The sequence below is a fragment of the Onychomys torridus genome, chromosome 4 (assembly GCF_903995425.1).
Source record: "Onychomys torridus chromosome 4, mOncTor1.1, whole genome shotgun sequence".
NCBI lineage: Eukaryota > Metazoa > Chordata > Mammalia > Rodentia > Cricetidae > Onychomys > Onychomys torridus.
Genome location: NC_050446.1, coordinates 131572416 through 131588601, shown reverse-complemented (window position 1 = coordinate 131588601; position 16186 = coordinate 131572416). Strand labels below are relative to the sequence as shown.

The 16186-nt window shown below is 45.1% G+C and overlaps 1 protein-coding gene across 3 annotated transcripts; it reads right to left on the bottom strand.

Annotated features, from left to right (window-relative positions):
• Spo11 (SPO11 initiator of meiotic double stranded breaks) lies at positions 1-15170 on the bottom strand. 3 transcript variants are annotated; one of them, XM_036186461.1, is made up of 13 exons: positions 15040-15170; positions 12438-12551; positions 10571-10659; positions 10128-10194; positions 9581-9689; positions 8648-8734; positions 7783-7819; positions 7387-7496; positions 5062-5161; positions 4645-4682; positions 3975-4051; positions 1009-1120; positions 1-204 (listed from the first exon to the last, which is right to left on the bottom strand). In XM_036186461.1, exons 1-13 carry the CDS (start codon positions 15168-15170, stop codon positions 85-87), a joined length of 1191 nt encoding a protein of 396 aa, XP_036042354.1. In that variant the 3' UTR covers positions 1-84. The 3 variants fall into 3 exon arrangements, with proteins under 3 accessions (XP_036042354.1, XP_036042355.1, XP_036042356.1); XM_036186462.1 differs by lacking the exon at positions 12438-12551; XM_036186463.1 differs by lacking the exon at positions 12438-12551 and having other exon boundaries at positions 7387-7484.
• Positions 15171-16186: the final 1016 nt, after the last annotated feature.

Below are 16186 nucleotides of genomic sequence, written 5' to 3'. Positions count from 1 at the left end.
TTAAGACTAGGTACTCCTTCACCCAGTGTTTGCAGTTCAAACAAGCTGATGGAAAGCTGAAGTACACACCACCCGACTCTGATCTTATATCCATCCTCCAAACCTCAGCTTGTTGGGTAGGTACACTCTGGAAAGATAGTCTGATGACAGGGAAGTCAAGGCTTGGATCTCTGCCTTCATCTTAGAGTCTGCCATCATTTCCATCTGCAGGAAGGTTACCAGCATCTGTCAGGAACCGCAGGCTAGACAGTCTTCAGGCCTGCTAGAGCATCTAGAGTGGTTACCGGTCAAGACCGTAAGGTCAGGCCTCACCACTAGAGTGCTTTTGTTTTGGGGCTTTTACAAGTTCTTTCTCCTTTTTACCCCATAAGCTGTGCTGCCATCACTGCTAAAATGACATAACCATGGAGGGAAGGCAGATGTCTTCCCCCTGCTGACCTCCTCTATTGGCACTGTCTGTGATGCAGTTTCAACAGACCATATTGACAAACTACACTGGCATCATCAGTTGTTGGTTACATAGACTTGACTCAGAAGGACAAAGTGCATGCTTTCTTCCATGGACAGAATCTAGACTTAAATATGCACTGGTAGAACATGAGTGTAGGAGCGGGACTGTGGGGGGGAGGGGACCAAGAACAGGCAATGGAGGAGCAAGAGACAAAACGCTGGATGTCTTCTCTTACATGTGGACTCTGGGTAAACATGTAGGGATGTGTGAAAGCAGAAGGAAGACCATGTTGGGTTTGGAATGGGACCTGCATCAGGGATGACCTGTGGGGGTAGGGGAAAATATGAACAAAGTACCATGATATATATGCATGAAATGCCATAATAAAACCCATGATCTTGTACACTAACTGAAAACACTAATTAAAAATCAGTAACAGTGATACAAAAAATTAAACAGATGTTCAAGGATGTGTCGAAAGTACTGTTTAAGCAGCTACCACTACAGTGAGAAGGAAAGCACACAGCATTTGCGTTTTATATGAACACACCATCTACCTCTTTTCTCCAGAAGGGCTGGTAGGTAATATAAGGCCTCCTCAGGAGACTGTCCAGTTTCACCTGGTCATGCTTTGTCAGTGGAATCAAACTATCCTTAGGTATATTTAACCTGGAAAAAATTTGATTGGAGTGATCAGTAAAAACAGAATGTTCCTGTATTTATGCCTGTACTTATGTTGTTATGTCAACAAACTAAGAAACACAAGTGAGAAAATCAGTCCCATGCTCCTCCCCAACCACAGCATCTGGGGCTCTGTGATATAGGCCAGGGAGTTTTCTAAGTTCAAAGCAGAAGTTTGTGTTGTCATAGAAACAGGTTCTGTCCTTCCTCCCCCTCCTCACCTTTTCGAGATGACAACAGATGACAGAAACTTCTGTTAAACAAAGCACTGGCGTCAGGTACACTGAGCAGAGCTAGTATGGACAAGCCACAGCTTTCTGCTCCTGCAGCTGTGAGCCCCAGCAGCTGTGGCCAGTGGCTGACACTGAGAAATCAGGACACAGCTGCCTACTAAGCACTGAGGATGCGGATCTATTGCTTTCTTATGTGACACAAACACTTATCTAGTTTGAAGTCTGAAAACAGTAGAGAGATCTGGTTTAGGTATAATCTGCTCTTGAAGTCACAGGTCCAAGGTTTCCAGGTGAACTCTAATTTCAGCTTTCTACGGTACCACTGTAATTTTGGGCATTTGCCAGGGGCAGTTCCTGGCTGGCTGACTGAAGGGAGTCTAGTGCTGCTTCTTGCAGCCTCTTTCCTTTGATCCTGTGTCTGTCTGTGTCTGTCTGGCTCTGAGGACACTGGAGGGGGTTTATGAGCCACAGCTGGAGTTCCACCAAGACCTCTGCCTGAAAAGCCTTCAGATTCCTTGTCCCAAATCTGTGTTTGTGCAAAGAGGTCACTCAAAGGGATTGTGGCCATGACAAATAACTGCAATGGTATAAACTCTGCTTTCTTCTATGAAAGCATTAAAAACTCCAGGGGTAGGTCTCCTTCCTACTCAGTCCATAGCTTCATGGTCCCCCATATTGAAAAATGAGCATCTATACCCAAGACAGCCCATTGCCTCAGGAAAACACACACACACACACAAGTTCCTCTCACAGGAAAAGGAGAACAGCAAGAGGATATTTGAGGGCTGGAAGTACTGGGGGATGTCCTTCTGTACGCTGTGAATATGTGTTGCTCTGATTGGTTGGTAAATAAAGCTGCATTGGCCTATGGCAGGGCAGGATGGAGCCAGGGGGAAAATCCAAGAGAGAGAGTGGGAGGAGAAAGGAGAGGAAGCAGACACTGCCAGCCGCCTCCAGGAGAAGCAAGATATAAAGATACCAGTAAGCCACAAGCCACGTGGCAAGGTATACATTTATAGAAATGGGTTAGTTTAAGATGTTAAACTAATATTAACTAATATCTGATATTAAAGAGCTAGCTAGCAAGAAGCTTGCCATGGCCATAGTTTGATAAGAATATAAGCTTCTGTATGTTTATTTGGGTTTGACTGGCTGCAGGGCCAGGCAGGACACAGAAAAACTTTCAACTACACTGGAAGGATGGCTCTGTGGTTAAGAGTGTATACTGCTCTTTCATAGGACCCAAGTTTGATTACAGCATCCTTGCTGAACAGCTCACAACTGCCTGTAACTCCAGCTCAGGGGTTCCAAGGTTTCGGTCCTCTGTGAGTACGTGGGCTCATGTTCATACCCTCCAGTATTCGTATAATTAGATATTTTTACAAGTATTTGAAAAGCAGTGGTCCCCCATGCTGAGGGCCAGGTGGCTCACTCTCCACAGAGAACACATCAAGAACCTTATTGAAGGCAGGGAAAGCCTCAAACACATACATGCTTTGACCCACCAAGTCTCTGGGAATGAGACTATGTAAGATTCAGGGAAAGGTTTAATTATCAGAGGACCCTTTGATCTGCTTGTTACCAACAATCTTGGCAGAACAGCTGTGAGGGATTGCCTGAAATTAAAATTCAGGGGAAGGATCTGTTACCATGAGGTCACAGGAGAGAAATGTATTTATTGGTAACAACAACAAGAAAGTGATCACTTTGTGTTGTATGCAAAAACCATTGACAAAGGGACAGTGGAGGACCTTGAGGTTTCTCTGGAAAGGTCACAGCTGTGGGCAGAAAATCACCAGCCACCTAGGACTGCCCTGACTCAAATGACCCTTAACTTTAAGAACTAGCAGTTCCCCAACTCTGATATGAAGACGTGGTCATTCTATGGAGTTAGAATGTTCAAGATCAGGACTGACATTTAATTCCATCCCAGGTCTCACACTTATTGTCTGTGTCTGTGAGGCAGAGCCTCACCCTGGAGCTCAGTCCCCTGAGCATAGGATTACAAGTATGTCGCCATGCCTCTCTATGCATTATTCTTTTAAATACAAAAAACTTATACAAGGGTTTAACCATAATTGTAAAAAAAATAATAAAATAATTGTGGTAGCTGAAAGTGAAATTAACTAAGTTCACTGAGGGCTTTTTTTTTTTTTTTTTTTTTTTTTTTTGGTTTTTTGAGACAGGGTTTCTCTGTGTAGCTTTGCGCCTTTCCTAGAACTCACTTGGTAGCCCAGGCTGGCCTCTAACTCACAGAGATCCGCCTGGCTCTGCCTCCCGAGTGCTGGGATTAAAGGCGTGCGCCACCACCACCAGGCAAGTTCATTGAGTTTTTGTTTTGTTTTTTTGTTTTTTGAGACAGGGTCTCTTTATGTAGTAGTGCCGACTGTCCTGGTACTCACTATATAGACAAGGCTGATCTTGAACCCACAGTCCTGCCTGCCTCTGTCTCCCAAGTGCTGATATTAAAGGTGTGTACCATCATGCTTAGCCTTCATTAACTATATAAATAACAGAAACCCCAAGAAATTTTACTGTCTAAATACAGACAGCAAGTGCTTTTCTAGTGACGTCAGGCATGTCATACACACTGCAGTAAGACTTCTTACCTTTTAATATCAGAAGGGAGGAGACCAAGCCATCTGATAGTTGGGACGGTGAGACTGTGGGCTTCGAAAGACATGGACTGAGATAAAGAGCAGAGCTGTGTCAGATGAGCTGGACCAGGTCCTGGCTTTCTATTCTGGCAGCAGGGTGAGGTGCTCTGGACCACTGCTTTGTTAATCTCTGGCTTGAACTTACTACCTCCCTCCGTGCCCTGCCACCCCTCTGCTATGAACTTGGCTGGGCTTCTGGCTCATCTGGAGATGCAGGCCCAGCAAGTCTGGGGGCAACCAGGACTTGTAGCTCTACAGGTTTTTGGGTACCACAGGCTCTAGTGTGGACCTGATGTTTTCCCTTCTCTCACTGTGGGAGTCACAGTGGCAAAATCAAAACTGGAAGCTGCATGTGACACTTATGGTCTAGCTGATGCTCTTTAGGAGCAGATTAGACAGGATGGCTGTGCCACTTGCACATAGCTCGACCCTCCATTACCCATGGGTAGTTGTTCATGCTGGGGGCTGGGCTCACGACACTGAAGCACACACTGGCTCTCGAAGAGATCACCTTTGCCCCTGGGACATTCTGGAGAGCCTTGCCTTACTAGGGTATAAGTAAACCCCAGTGAATGGAACACAGATGTGGTGGAGAAGGGCAGCTGCACTTTTCTGTACTCACCATGGAACCGTACTTATAGATGCACATTATCTCGATGCCTGTTGAGAGTGAGCTTTAAGATTAGACTCAGGTCACAGCTAGGGAATATGCACTCTCAATTCCACCTAACATCTAAAACCTTTAATTCTGTGGACATTACCAATGAAAAATTACATTCTCAGTTTCATATGTTAAACATTGCCTTAATTGATTACAGTCTTTAACTTGACTATATTAATAGTACCTTCAATTTATTTCTTTATTGATTACCATGCTGGAGATTGAACCTAGGACATCATGCATGCTAGGCAAGTACCATACCGCTGAGCTATCCCCTGACCCATATAATACACTGTACAATGTTCTAAGAGCAGAAAAACATAATCACAAATATGACTTAGTCACGATTGTTGTCCCAAATAGTCCAGGAGAGATTACCATGGGGATCAGCATCTACCAAAGTGAAAACAGGAATGTGAAATGTGTCCCACAGCTTCTTCACCAGGAGCCTTGTGTTCAGATCGGGAACACCCTTTCCCTGAAAGCAGACAGAGTCAGGCATTGAGGTTGTAGAGGATCTGGCTACATTCTGCCTGTATTTCATCAACACTGACAAGTGAGACCACACCCTGACTTCCAGGTGGGGAGGCTAGTGCTGACAGTAAGGGAAATGGACAGTGTGCAACAAGAAGAGCCGGGGTTGGGGATTTAGCTCAGTGGTAGAGTGCTTGCCTAGCAAGCGCCAAGTCCTGGGTTCGGTCCTCAGCCCTGAAAAAAAAAAAAAAAAAAAAAAAAAGAAGAGCCATATATGTTCACACCTCTGCTTCCAGGATGCCTGTTTGAAGACCCCACATCCAGGGAACATTTCATTAGGAACAGAACTAATAAAGGCGCTCACCACAGTGTTATTTTCAAAGGGCATAGGGAGGCACAGTGAGATGGCTTCATATATAAAGCCCGATGACCTGAGCTCAATCACTGGGACCCATATAATGCATGGAAAGATCAACCAGGCATCTACAAATTGTCCTTCATCTTCTATATCACCTCTTGGCTCTTTCATCCAAGCAGATGCCACTAGAATTTCCTGCCATCACCCCAAGAGTCCATGCCAAAAATCACACTTGGAACTTCTCTGATAAAGAGATGAGTGCTTGTGTCTGTCTTATAGCTCTTAGTGGTGATGTTGCACTAAGGTGCCACGGGTCAGAGCTACAATCAGGAGTCACCTAGTCCTTCTGAAGTGTCCTTTTTTCTGTCTCTGCCCTCCACCATCCTCACACTGAGATAAGCCCAAACCTCCCAAGAAGCCATCTGACCCACAGGCTGCCACATAAACCCTAATATGCAAAGCCTCCTGTGAGCCTATCTTTTTGCTCCAAGTCAGGATGCTATGAGACTGATCAGGCCTACAAGGCTCCCCCAGCTGCCTGACACCCCCTCATCAGACTCTCTTCTGGCTATGCTAAGGCTGCACTTCCAGTCATTCTAACAAACCACAGCACTGTAAACAGCTTTCTTCTTCAAGGAGTGGATTTTCTACAGCTATGTAAAGGCAGGCTGTGGAGAGATCCCAGAAGAGGGGCTCCTGATCCATCCTCTTACTCTGCAGCCCCCATCTGTGTGCACCCCAAGCTTTCTTCCCTCCTGCAGCCAGTTCTTGTGATTTCTCAAAACATGACCATACCAGAGGATCCTAACTGCCCACAATGGACCAATACTTCTGTCCCTCATAAATTCATGTGAAGGCTCAGGAGGTAAGGCTTTGGGATCAAGAACAGAAGGACAGACTCCCCTGAATGGAATGAGTATGTAAGGGATCCCAGAAAGGCTTTCTCCTGTCTCTGTCTTGCTCTTTCCTTCCATGTGAACACTCAATGAGAAGACAGCTTCTTAGCAACCAAGAAATGGTCTGCTCTTAGCAGACAGAGAATCAGCTAACACACTAGTCTTGGCCCCAGGCTGCAGAACTTTGAGGAAGACACATGTTGCCTCAGTCACCCTGCCTGTTGCATTTCCGGGCTAGCTGTTGCTGGCTGAGCAAACCATCCTTTTGCGGAGCCATCCTGTAGTTCACTGCTGTCACCACACTGCCTGTGTTCCTCATTGTTCCTGCATATGTGTCTGAAAAGGGCAAGCGCCTTTAGCCTGAACCAGTGAATTACCTGGATACAAACTCTCGGGAAGAACAGCAAGCACCATCAGCTGCCCACAGCCCTGGAGAAACTCGGCAGCAGGAAAGGGTGAGGAAGACACAGAGCAGCAAGAAAACAAAGCCTGTTTAGGGCAACTGCTGTTTAAGAATAGAGACCCCTCAGGGTTGGGGATTTAGCGCAGGGCCCGGGATTCGAACCTCAGCTCAAAAAAAAAAAAAAAAAAAGAAAAAGAAAAAAAGAAAAAAAAGAATAGAGACCCTCATCTGAACCTGGGATGGGTTAAGAATGTTGAAATAGGGCTGGAGAGATGGCTGTTCTTCCAGAGGACCCAGGTTCAATTCCCAGCACCCATATGGCAGCTCACAACTGTCTGTAACTCCAGTTCCAGGGGATCTGACACCCTCACACCCATGCACATAAAGTAAAGTTAAAAAAATTATTTTAAAAAAGACTTATTTAAAAAAAGAATGTTGAAATAAACACCGTGCACACTTCTGCTCTGGGATACTAGATGATGCATTATATTGGACAGGGACATGGTGCACAGATTTTGCTGATGCTCTATTTCCATGCACCACAGTGAAGTGAAGCGAGACAGATATCCTACCGTGACCATGATGCATGGGGACATTCTGCTGCAGAAGTTGTCATCCAGGAGCCGTTGAAATGTTGCATCCTTCTCTACTATTAACAGAAACTTTGCATCTGTGATCAGATCTGTGGCGCTAAGGCTGAGAAACTACAGTCACAGCATCCAAGCTCAGTCACCCACTGCACTGCAGCACCACATACCATGACTCAAAGGCAGCTACAGGGGAACTGTTTTCATTTACCTCCCCATAGCTATATTCACCCAGGTACACAGGTGCCTGTCTCTACTTCACAGGGAGAAGCCTAGCAAGGGGACTGTAGCAACTTGTCTCTATGGCCTCTATCCATGTTTTTTACACAATAGGAAGACAAAGAGCATTCCAGTTTAAACACTTATACTAACGAAGGATACTCCGGATCCCTTGGATGTTAGATGGCACAGCCGTAGCCTAAGTTAGGAAGAAAAAAACAAACCAAGCAGTTTGTAAGTTAACTAAAAAGTATGTGTAACTGCACTTTATAATTCACAATGGTGAGCTTTCAAAGCTTTCTTTGATGGGTAGTCTAGAGACTGCCACTCAGTGAGGAAAGCAGACACAGGACCCACTTGGCTTCCCCAGCAGGGAAGGTTGTGGAAACTCTGCACAGCTGTGGCTTACGCAGACACGAGGAAGGCAAGGGTCCTGATGCAGGGCCTCAGCAGCATTACTGTGCACTGTCCTGATGGGAGCATCAGACCACCTGCCCCGCTGCTCTAGTGCAGCATCAGCAGGGGGTTTGGGGTGAAATGTGTTCATTTCAGAGCCACACAGATTATGTAAATAGCCATGCCAAAAAGGCCATGCCAAAGCCATTTGGAAATATCAGTACATTTTAAAAGAGAATGTGTGTCTGTTTATTTCAATATGGACAATTAGCATATTTGGAAACTGTGTACTAAAGCATACAAGTTTTATTTTAAAATCTCTGGGGCCAGCAAGATGAATCAGTAGGTAAGAGTTCTTGCCACACAGGCTGGATAACTTGTTTGATCCCATGAACCTATAGTGGAAGGAGGGAGCAATTTTTAAAAGTGGTCATCTGACCTCCACACTTGTGCCGTGGCACACATGCACTTGTTAGCGCCCCCCCCCCCACACACACACCATACTCACATTCACACAATTATAAATAACTTTTACCTTGTCTCTGAATTACACACTAAAGCAAGGAATGAAATCCAGTTCCAAATGGGAAGGGTTGTGCCCACTGAGCAGGTGAGATGGAAGGATGCTCACCGTGGCATTGCAGGTGCACTGCACTCGGGTACCATCCTCCTCCACATATCTCAGGTTGCCAGCAATCAATCCCTTGGATGTAGATAACTGGAAAAAATAAGGTATCTGAAACCATCCCCATTAATATACTTGTTGCTACAAGCTTCTCCTCATGCTCGCCTCTATAGTGATATTTTATTTGTACTGAAATGTGATTTTATTTGTATATTAATAAAGTTGCCTTGGGGTCAGAGCAAGCCATAGCAGAAGCTGGGCAGTGGTGGCACACGCCTTTAATCCCAGCACTTGGGAGGCAGAGCTAGGCAGGATCTCTGTGTGTTCAAGGATACAGCCAGCATGGCAACACACGCCTTTAATCTCAATACCAACCATAGAAGTCTGTACAGACAGGCAGTGACAAGGAGGTCATGTGGCTGGGTTTACAACCAATGAGAAAGCAGAACAGAAAGTCTATATAAAAGACAGGACACTGGAAGTAGGTCTCTTACGGAGAGGAAAGAGCAGCAGTGAAGGGTAAGGTTTTCAGCTCTCAGCTATTGCTCTGACCTCTTGGCTTTTAACTGCAATTGTCTCTGTGATTCTTATTTAACAAGGCGGTTACACTACATGCCTCTTAAGACATTTATATTTTATCTTAGATGAGAATCTAGGTAGAGATGGAGGAGAAAGCATGTAAGGGTATTTAGGAATTAAAAATATCTGTAAAGGTCTCTGTTTTGGTCCATTCGACCAAAGGAACACACTGGAAACAGATTAAGGTTATGTTGAGAAAATATCCTATTAAATGACATAAAAGGGGGGCAGAGTACACTTTCCCCAGACAAGGTCTCGCTGTGAGGCTCTGGCTTATCTGCCTGCCTTTGCCTCTGCTCTGGGACCAAGGGCAGCTACCATTTTGTTTTGTGGCAGTATTTTGTTCTTAGAGTGGCTTACCACATGCAGGCTCCTCCTGGGCACTTTCAGCATACAGGAAATGTCATCTATAATGTTGTCCACTACAGCTTGGTTCCCAAAGAGCTGGCTGTCAGTGTAGTAGATGTCTCTATGAAAACGTCAGGTCAACATTTGAATGAGCCACACGTTCTGGGGCTGTGACAAGCATAGAGTACTATGTGGGGGACATTTACTGCAAGAAACACAGCACACAAGGAGAGCCGCTTATTACCTTAAAGCATATTTTAAAAGTTAATGGGGGCTGGAGAGATGGCTCAGCAGTTCAGAGTCATCCCTGGCTGCTCTTCCAGAGGACCTGGGTTCAATTCCCAGTACCCTCGAGGCTGCTCACAAATAAATATCTATAACTTCAGCTTCATGGGAGCTGACACCATCTTCTGGCTTCTTCAGACACCAGGTGTGTGGTGCATAGACACACATGCAGGCAAAACACCCATACACATTACATTTAAAATTAAAACAGTTAATTTAACTCAGTCTCACACAGCACTTTTTGAAGATGAATTTGCCATAACAATATATTTACCTCTTGGTTGCATAAGTGTTGCTCTGTACTAATTTATAAATCATGGACAATATTTTCAGAATTAGAGCTGGAAAATAAGACAAAAACAATTTACTTCTCTCTCTTACCAATTTGAAAAATACTGCTATCATAAATTTTAATTGTACCCATTGTTTGTCTATAATGCTTTAAACTTAATCTTTCCAAAAGAGGAGGTTAGGTAAAGAATGATTGTAAAATCATGTGCTTTCCGGGTGGCAAGTCAGAGTAATTCCTCTGAACATGAACCTCGAACACGCTGACTTTGACTGTCAGTGTGCTTCCAATGTTACTGACCATGAAAAGTCTAGCAATGTATTTTAAGGACAAGATCACATGAAGACACCCAACTACGAACTGCTAAGCTCTAGAAATAACTAACTCATTTACTAGTGACTACTCAATGCCACGGAAGATTAACTTACCAAATTTTTTAACTGATTTTGGTGAATCGCTTTTGATTTTTCTTGTGGTACACTGAGGTATCATCTGAAGGCCGACAGAATCTTCAAACCTGTTGTTTTATTCAAAACACAGGAACAAAATGAGAAAGACTTAATTCCTGAACACACACTTGCTGTGACCTGCTTATCATGTGCACATGTACAGAGGCCAGAGGTCGACCTTGAGAAGTGTTCTGCAGGGACCACCCATCTGGTTTTGTGAGACAATCCTGAAGCTCACCAGTCACCACAGACTGGCTAGTCTGTGAGCCTCAGGGATTCACCTGTCTCTACCTCCCAGCCCTGGGATTACAGGCATATGCCAGAGTTTGCTTTTATGAGGGTTCTGGGTAGCCTCACACAGATGATTCTGCTATACAGCAAGCCTTTCAGCCAACTCAGCCATCTCCCACATTTCTTCTCTGTGTGGGCACTAGAGCTTAGGAACACCCAAAGGTTCAAATTACTGCAGGAAGTTAGCAGGTGACTAGCTCAGGTTTATGCTAAACACCTTTCAGTATGGAGCACATATGTAGTTTTCTTTTGGGAAGACAGTGTATATGGAATACTTACACATATTTTACTATTATGTATTTTACTCATTTTACCATTATTCATTCTCAGTTAATAATTTGGTTCAATTTAATAATAATTTTTGAAATATTTTGTTTTAATTCACCCACAAAGTGAAACTGTACCTCTCAGACTCTAAGGAGAGCCTCCACATGGCAATTGCTTTGAAGCTATGTGAAATCCATCTTTCAAAACACATTGCCCAAGTATACATCTTATGCTAATTTTATTGATTTTAAAATCTCTCCTAGTCCCATTCCTCTGTAACTTTCACAAACTCTGAGAACCATTTGTGGTTTGGTAGAAAAGGCTGTACAGGCAGGCTAGAAAGGTTAAACTTTTTCACGAGGCTGGAGAATTTGGATAAAGACGCCAGACCAAGCAGTGGTCGGCAGGGACCTTATCCCTGCGCTGTGTTCAGGATGTTCGCACCATGGTCTGCACCTCAGCACTGACTGCAGCTGTCTGAGCAATGGCTTGCTTTTGCAGAGTGAAAGACAATCTCTCCAGGGTGTTTCCCCAGTGCTGAGGAGTGTGGCTCTATGCTTGCTGTTTTGAGCAAGGGCAGACAGACTTGGAACCACCCCTCCCTCATGCATTCTGGCTGCTAGTCCTTTCTTGGCCCCATCTTTCACACTGACTTCAGTTCACACAGCCCTTCTGTGGAGCATGCATTTCGTAAACCTGATAATTTTTATGGGACAGGGTAAAAAGAATGACATGACTATAACTCTGAAACAAATTGAAGTAACAACATAGATACTGCATTTTAAAATAAAACTGCAGGGACCAGGCATGGTGGCACATATCTTTAATACCAGCACTAGGGAGGCAGGCAGATCTCTGAATTTGACATTAGCCTGGTCTACATTGTGAGTTCCAGGCCAGCTGGGCATTATAGTAAGATCCTCTCTCAAACAAAAAAACACACGAATGAATGAATGAATAAATAAATAAATAGATAGATAGATAGATAAATGGATAAATGAAACAATAAAACAAAACTTCAGGGGCTGGAGAGATGGCTGGGTGGTTAGGAGTGCTTCCTGCTCTTACAGAGGACTGGAGTTCAGTTCTCAGCACCCATACTAGGTGGCTTACACATGTCTGTAACTCCAGCTCCAGGGGATCTGACACCCTCTTCTGGCTTCCATGGGCACCCACATGCACATGTACATTCAGGTACATACACACACATACACGCATGCACACTCACACACACATGCAAGCACACACATCTTTTTAAAACTTAGAAATAAAATTGCAAAATGCCCACATTATGTTTTCCCAGCTTGATCTGCTGTCTATTGTGAAGGCGGGCACTTCATTTCTTGCCAAGCTTTTGATTATGTCTTGAATAATATTTTCTATAGCTGTAAGAACCTCAGAACTGAAACAATAAACACACCATGATTTAATTTTATATAGCATGTAATATTTCCCAGATCAATACAAAGACAACTTCTTTTCCTTCCCTAGAGACAAGGTTTCTCTGTGCACCCCTGGCTGTCCTAGAACTCACTCTGTAGACCAGGCTGGCCTCGAACTCACAGAGATCCGCCTGCCTCTGCCACCTGAGTGCTGGGATTAAAGGCATGCACTACCAAACCACTGAGCACAACTTCATTTCATTAGATTTCTGTTGTTTTGTCTTGCTTTTGGAGACAAGGTCTCATAATTAGCTGAGGCTAGCCTGGAACTCACCATGAAGTCCAGGATGGCCTCAAACCCATAACCCTGCCTTGGTCTCATGAGTGCTGGGATTACAGGTGTTGGCCACCATACCTCCCTTTTGTTTGTTCTTTTTTTTTTTTTTAAGCCTTGGAAATATATGTCAACAACCATCTCTTACTAAATTCTGACTCAGCAGGCATTCAAACAACTGCTCTTACAGGGGTTACTTACAGAGACATTAGATTTGCCCACAAACTCATCTCTTAAATAACCCTTTTGCATTAACAATGAGCTAATATAACTCACAAATACACTTTTATTTGCTCACAATTAACTTCAATGTCACTGAACTTCAATACAGACTTGGCTTGAAATACTATTGTTAAATGTTTTAACTGAGGATGATGTGAGACGGGCTTTGACATGCACGCATGCATGCATGCACGTACATGAACAGAGCTGCTTGTAGCATACTGCCCTATTGATCTCATGCCTTAAAAATTAACCATTTTTAAATTTTAGTGATTCAAAGGGAAAAAATTAATCACTATCAGGAAAGGGATAAATTTTGAATTCTGTACTAAATGGTTGACTTGGCCACTTAAATCATGCCACTTTACAAAATATCAAGACTGAACTCAGTTTTCTGTCAGCTGGCTGTTAATTTCACAAACTATCAGCTTCAAAAAATGTCGCTCTAAGAAACACTGGCACATGATCTAGGAAGGGAAGCCAAGTTAAACATAGGAGATGGGCAAACTGTTGAGCTTTAATGTCCACACCGTCTTCAATGTTTTCACTGAAAAAAAATCAGAAAATATATGTTAAAACATTTAGTGTGTTCTAATACAGTAAAGACTAATGGTCTGTTATTTTTTCAAAGCTTAGAACAGTTTGAGAATAATACTGAAAACAAATTTAAGATATAATGAGACCAATCTTTGTTCTTAACAGGGACTCCCACCATCTCCTTTCTCTCTTAAATTCTCCCACAAACTAAATCCTTTTGCAAAATTTGTTTGCTTGTGAGGTTTGGGGTAGCTGGTTTGGGCTTAAAAATAAAAGTAATGTGTTTAAGATGCAAACTGGTGATAAACAAGAAAAATAAGAAAGGAAATCCGAATCATTTAAATGCATTTTCTGTAGTTGGTTTTTAAATAAGTCACTTAACATAGGTACATGTGTTCCCTTCAGGTCAAGAAAAATGTCTTATTATAAATCACTTATAATACTGATATCCTTGCTATATCTGAGAAACCCCCTAGTTTAGACTCGTTTAGAGCACAAATGCTTTACACTTTCCTCTTTCCATTTCTTATCAACCTCACCCAAAACCCCAAAACATAATTTCATTTTTTTGTTTGTTTTGTTTCATTGTTTCGAGACAGAGATCCCCCTGGCTCTGCCTCCCGAGTGCTGGGATTAAAGGCGTGCGCCACCATGCCTGGCTTTCATGAAAAATTGTTTTAAAGCTAAAACATAAAGCCAGGTAAAATCGCAGACTCTCTGACTAGAAAGGATATCGAGAAACTAGAGGGATGCTCCTGGAACGTTCTAGAAAACAGCTGGTGTGTCTAGGGAAGTGGTCACCAGTCCAAAAAACTTCAACCTAGGAGTTAGAGGCAGGGAGCACTGTGGGAGGACGAGAGGCAGGGAGCACTGTGGGAGGACGAGAGGCAGGGAGCACTGTGGGAGGACGCGAGGCAGGGAGCACTGTGGGAGGACGAGAGGCAGGGAGCACTGTGGGAGGACGAGAGGCAGGGAGCACTGTGGGAGGACGAGAGGCAGGGAGCACTGTGGGAGGACGAGAGGCAGGGAGCACTCTGGGAGGACGAGAGGCAGGGAGCACTGTGGGAGGACGAGAGGCAGGGAGCACTGTGGGAGGACGAGAGGCAGGGAGCACTGTGGGAGGACGAGAGGCAGGGAGCACTGTGGGAGGACGAGAGGCAGGGAGCACTGTGGGAGGACGCGAGGCAGGGAGCACTGTGGGAGGACGAGAGGCAGGGAGCACTCTGGGAGGACGAGAGGCAGGGAGCACTGTGGGAGGACGAGAGGCAGGGAGCACTCTGGGAGGACGAGAGGCAGGGAGCACTCTGGGAGGACCGCTCTCCGGGCTGAGGCGTGGGCCTGGCGTTCTCCTCACAGGGCCGCCTCGGCGCCGTGAAGAACCTTGGCGGCCCAACATCGCCCTGCGCCTGCTGTACCTAGAGGCCGCGTGGGTGGCCCCGGCAGGGCTCTCCCCCGCACGTCTCTTCACCACGGCCAACAGGGAAGCCCTGTGCCGATCCAGGGCGTCGAAGAACGAGGCCTCAGGCCCCACGGGCGCGAACGCCATGACGGCACACCGCCAGCCTTCCGCGCTCTGGCCGTGCGCATGCGCGCTGCACCACGGCGCCCGCCGAGCAGCCGGCTGAGCGGAGTGCGCAGGCGCATGGGCCTTTGAGGCGGCTGGGACCCGCCTGGAGGAATGCAGCTCCTGGTGCAGCTCTAGCTAGCATCAAGGACCAGGGCAGCCGCGGGGGCCTTGGCCTGATAACTTCCGGGAAGTAACATTTGCGAACCGCTTGGGGGCAGTCATTTGGGGGAAATGATACTTGTTGCAACTTTTCACCAGACGGTCGTGGACCTGGCTGGGGATACGGGTGAGTGCGAGCGCCATTGCCTGCTTTCCCGCCTCGGCACCACGTCCACCTGCCTCCACCTCCTGAGAGCTGGGATTAAAGGTTTTACTGTCGTCCAAACAGTGTTTGGGACTTGCTTTTATTTTAAAAGTTGTTGAGGGACTGGAGAGAAAGCTCAGCACTTAAGAACCTTAATGCAGCTGGAGAGATGGCTCAGAGGTTAAGAGCACGGACTGCTCTTCCAGAGGTCCTGAGTTCAAGTCCCACCACCCACATGGTGGCTCACAACCATCTGTAATAAGGCCTGGTGCCTCTTCTGGTTGGTCATACATGCTGTATACATAATAAAGAACCTCAATGTACCTGCAGAAAGCCTAGCGTCAGTTCTTAGAACCACACCACGTGACTCAACTATAGTTCCAGTTCTGTGGGACTTAATGCCCTCTGGCATCTAGATGTGTGTACCTGCATGCATGTGGTACACACACGTAAAGAAATAAAATCATTCTTAAAAAGAAATGAATCCTTTAAAATATAAAATGTTTATCTGAAAATGGGGTTTCTTTCCTAAGGAATTAGAGTGAATATGGCTTCCTCTCCTTGCAGACCAGGTTAGCCATTTCTTGCTCTGTTCTCCCTGAGCCTTCTAGAGCAGAAGGCAGATTTCTGAGGCCCTGGGAAAGACCCTTGACTCTCAGGACCAAACAGGAGACACGAAACACTGGAACAA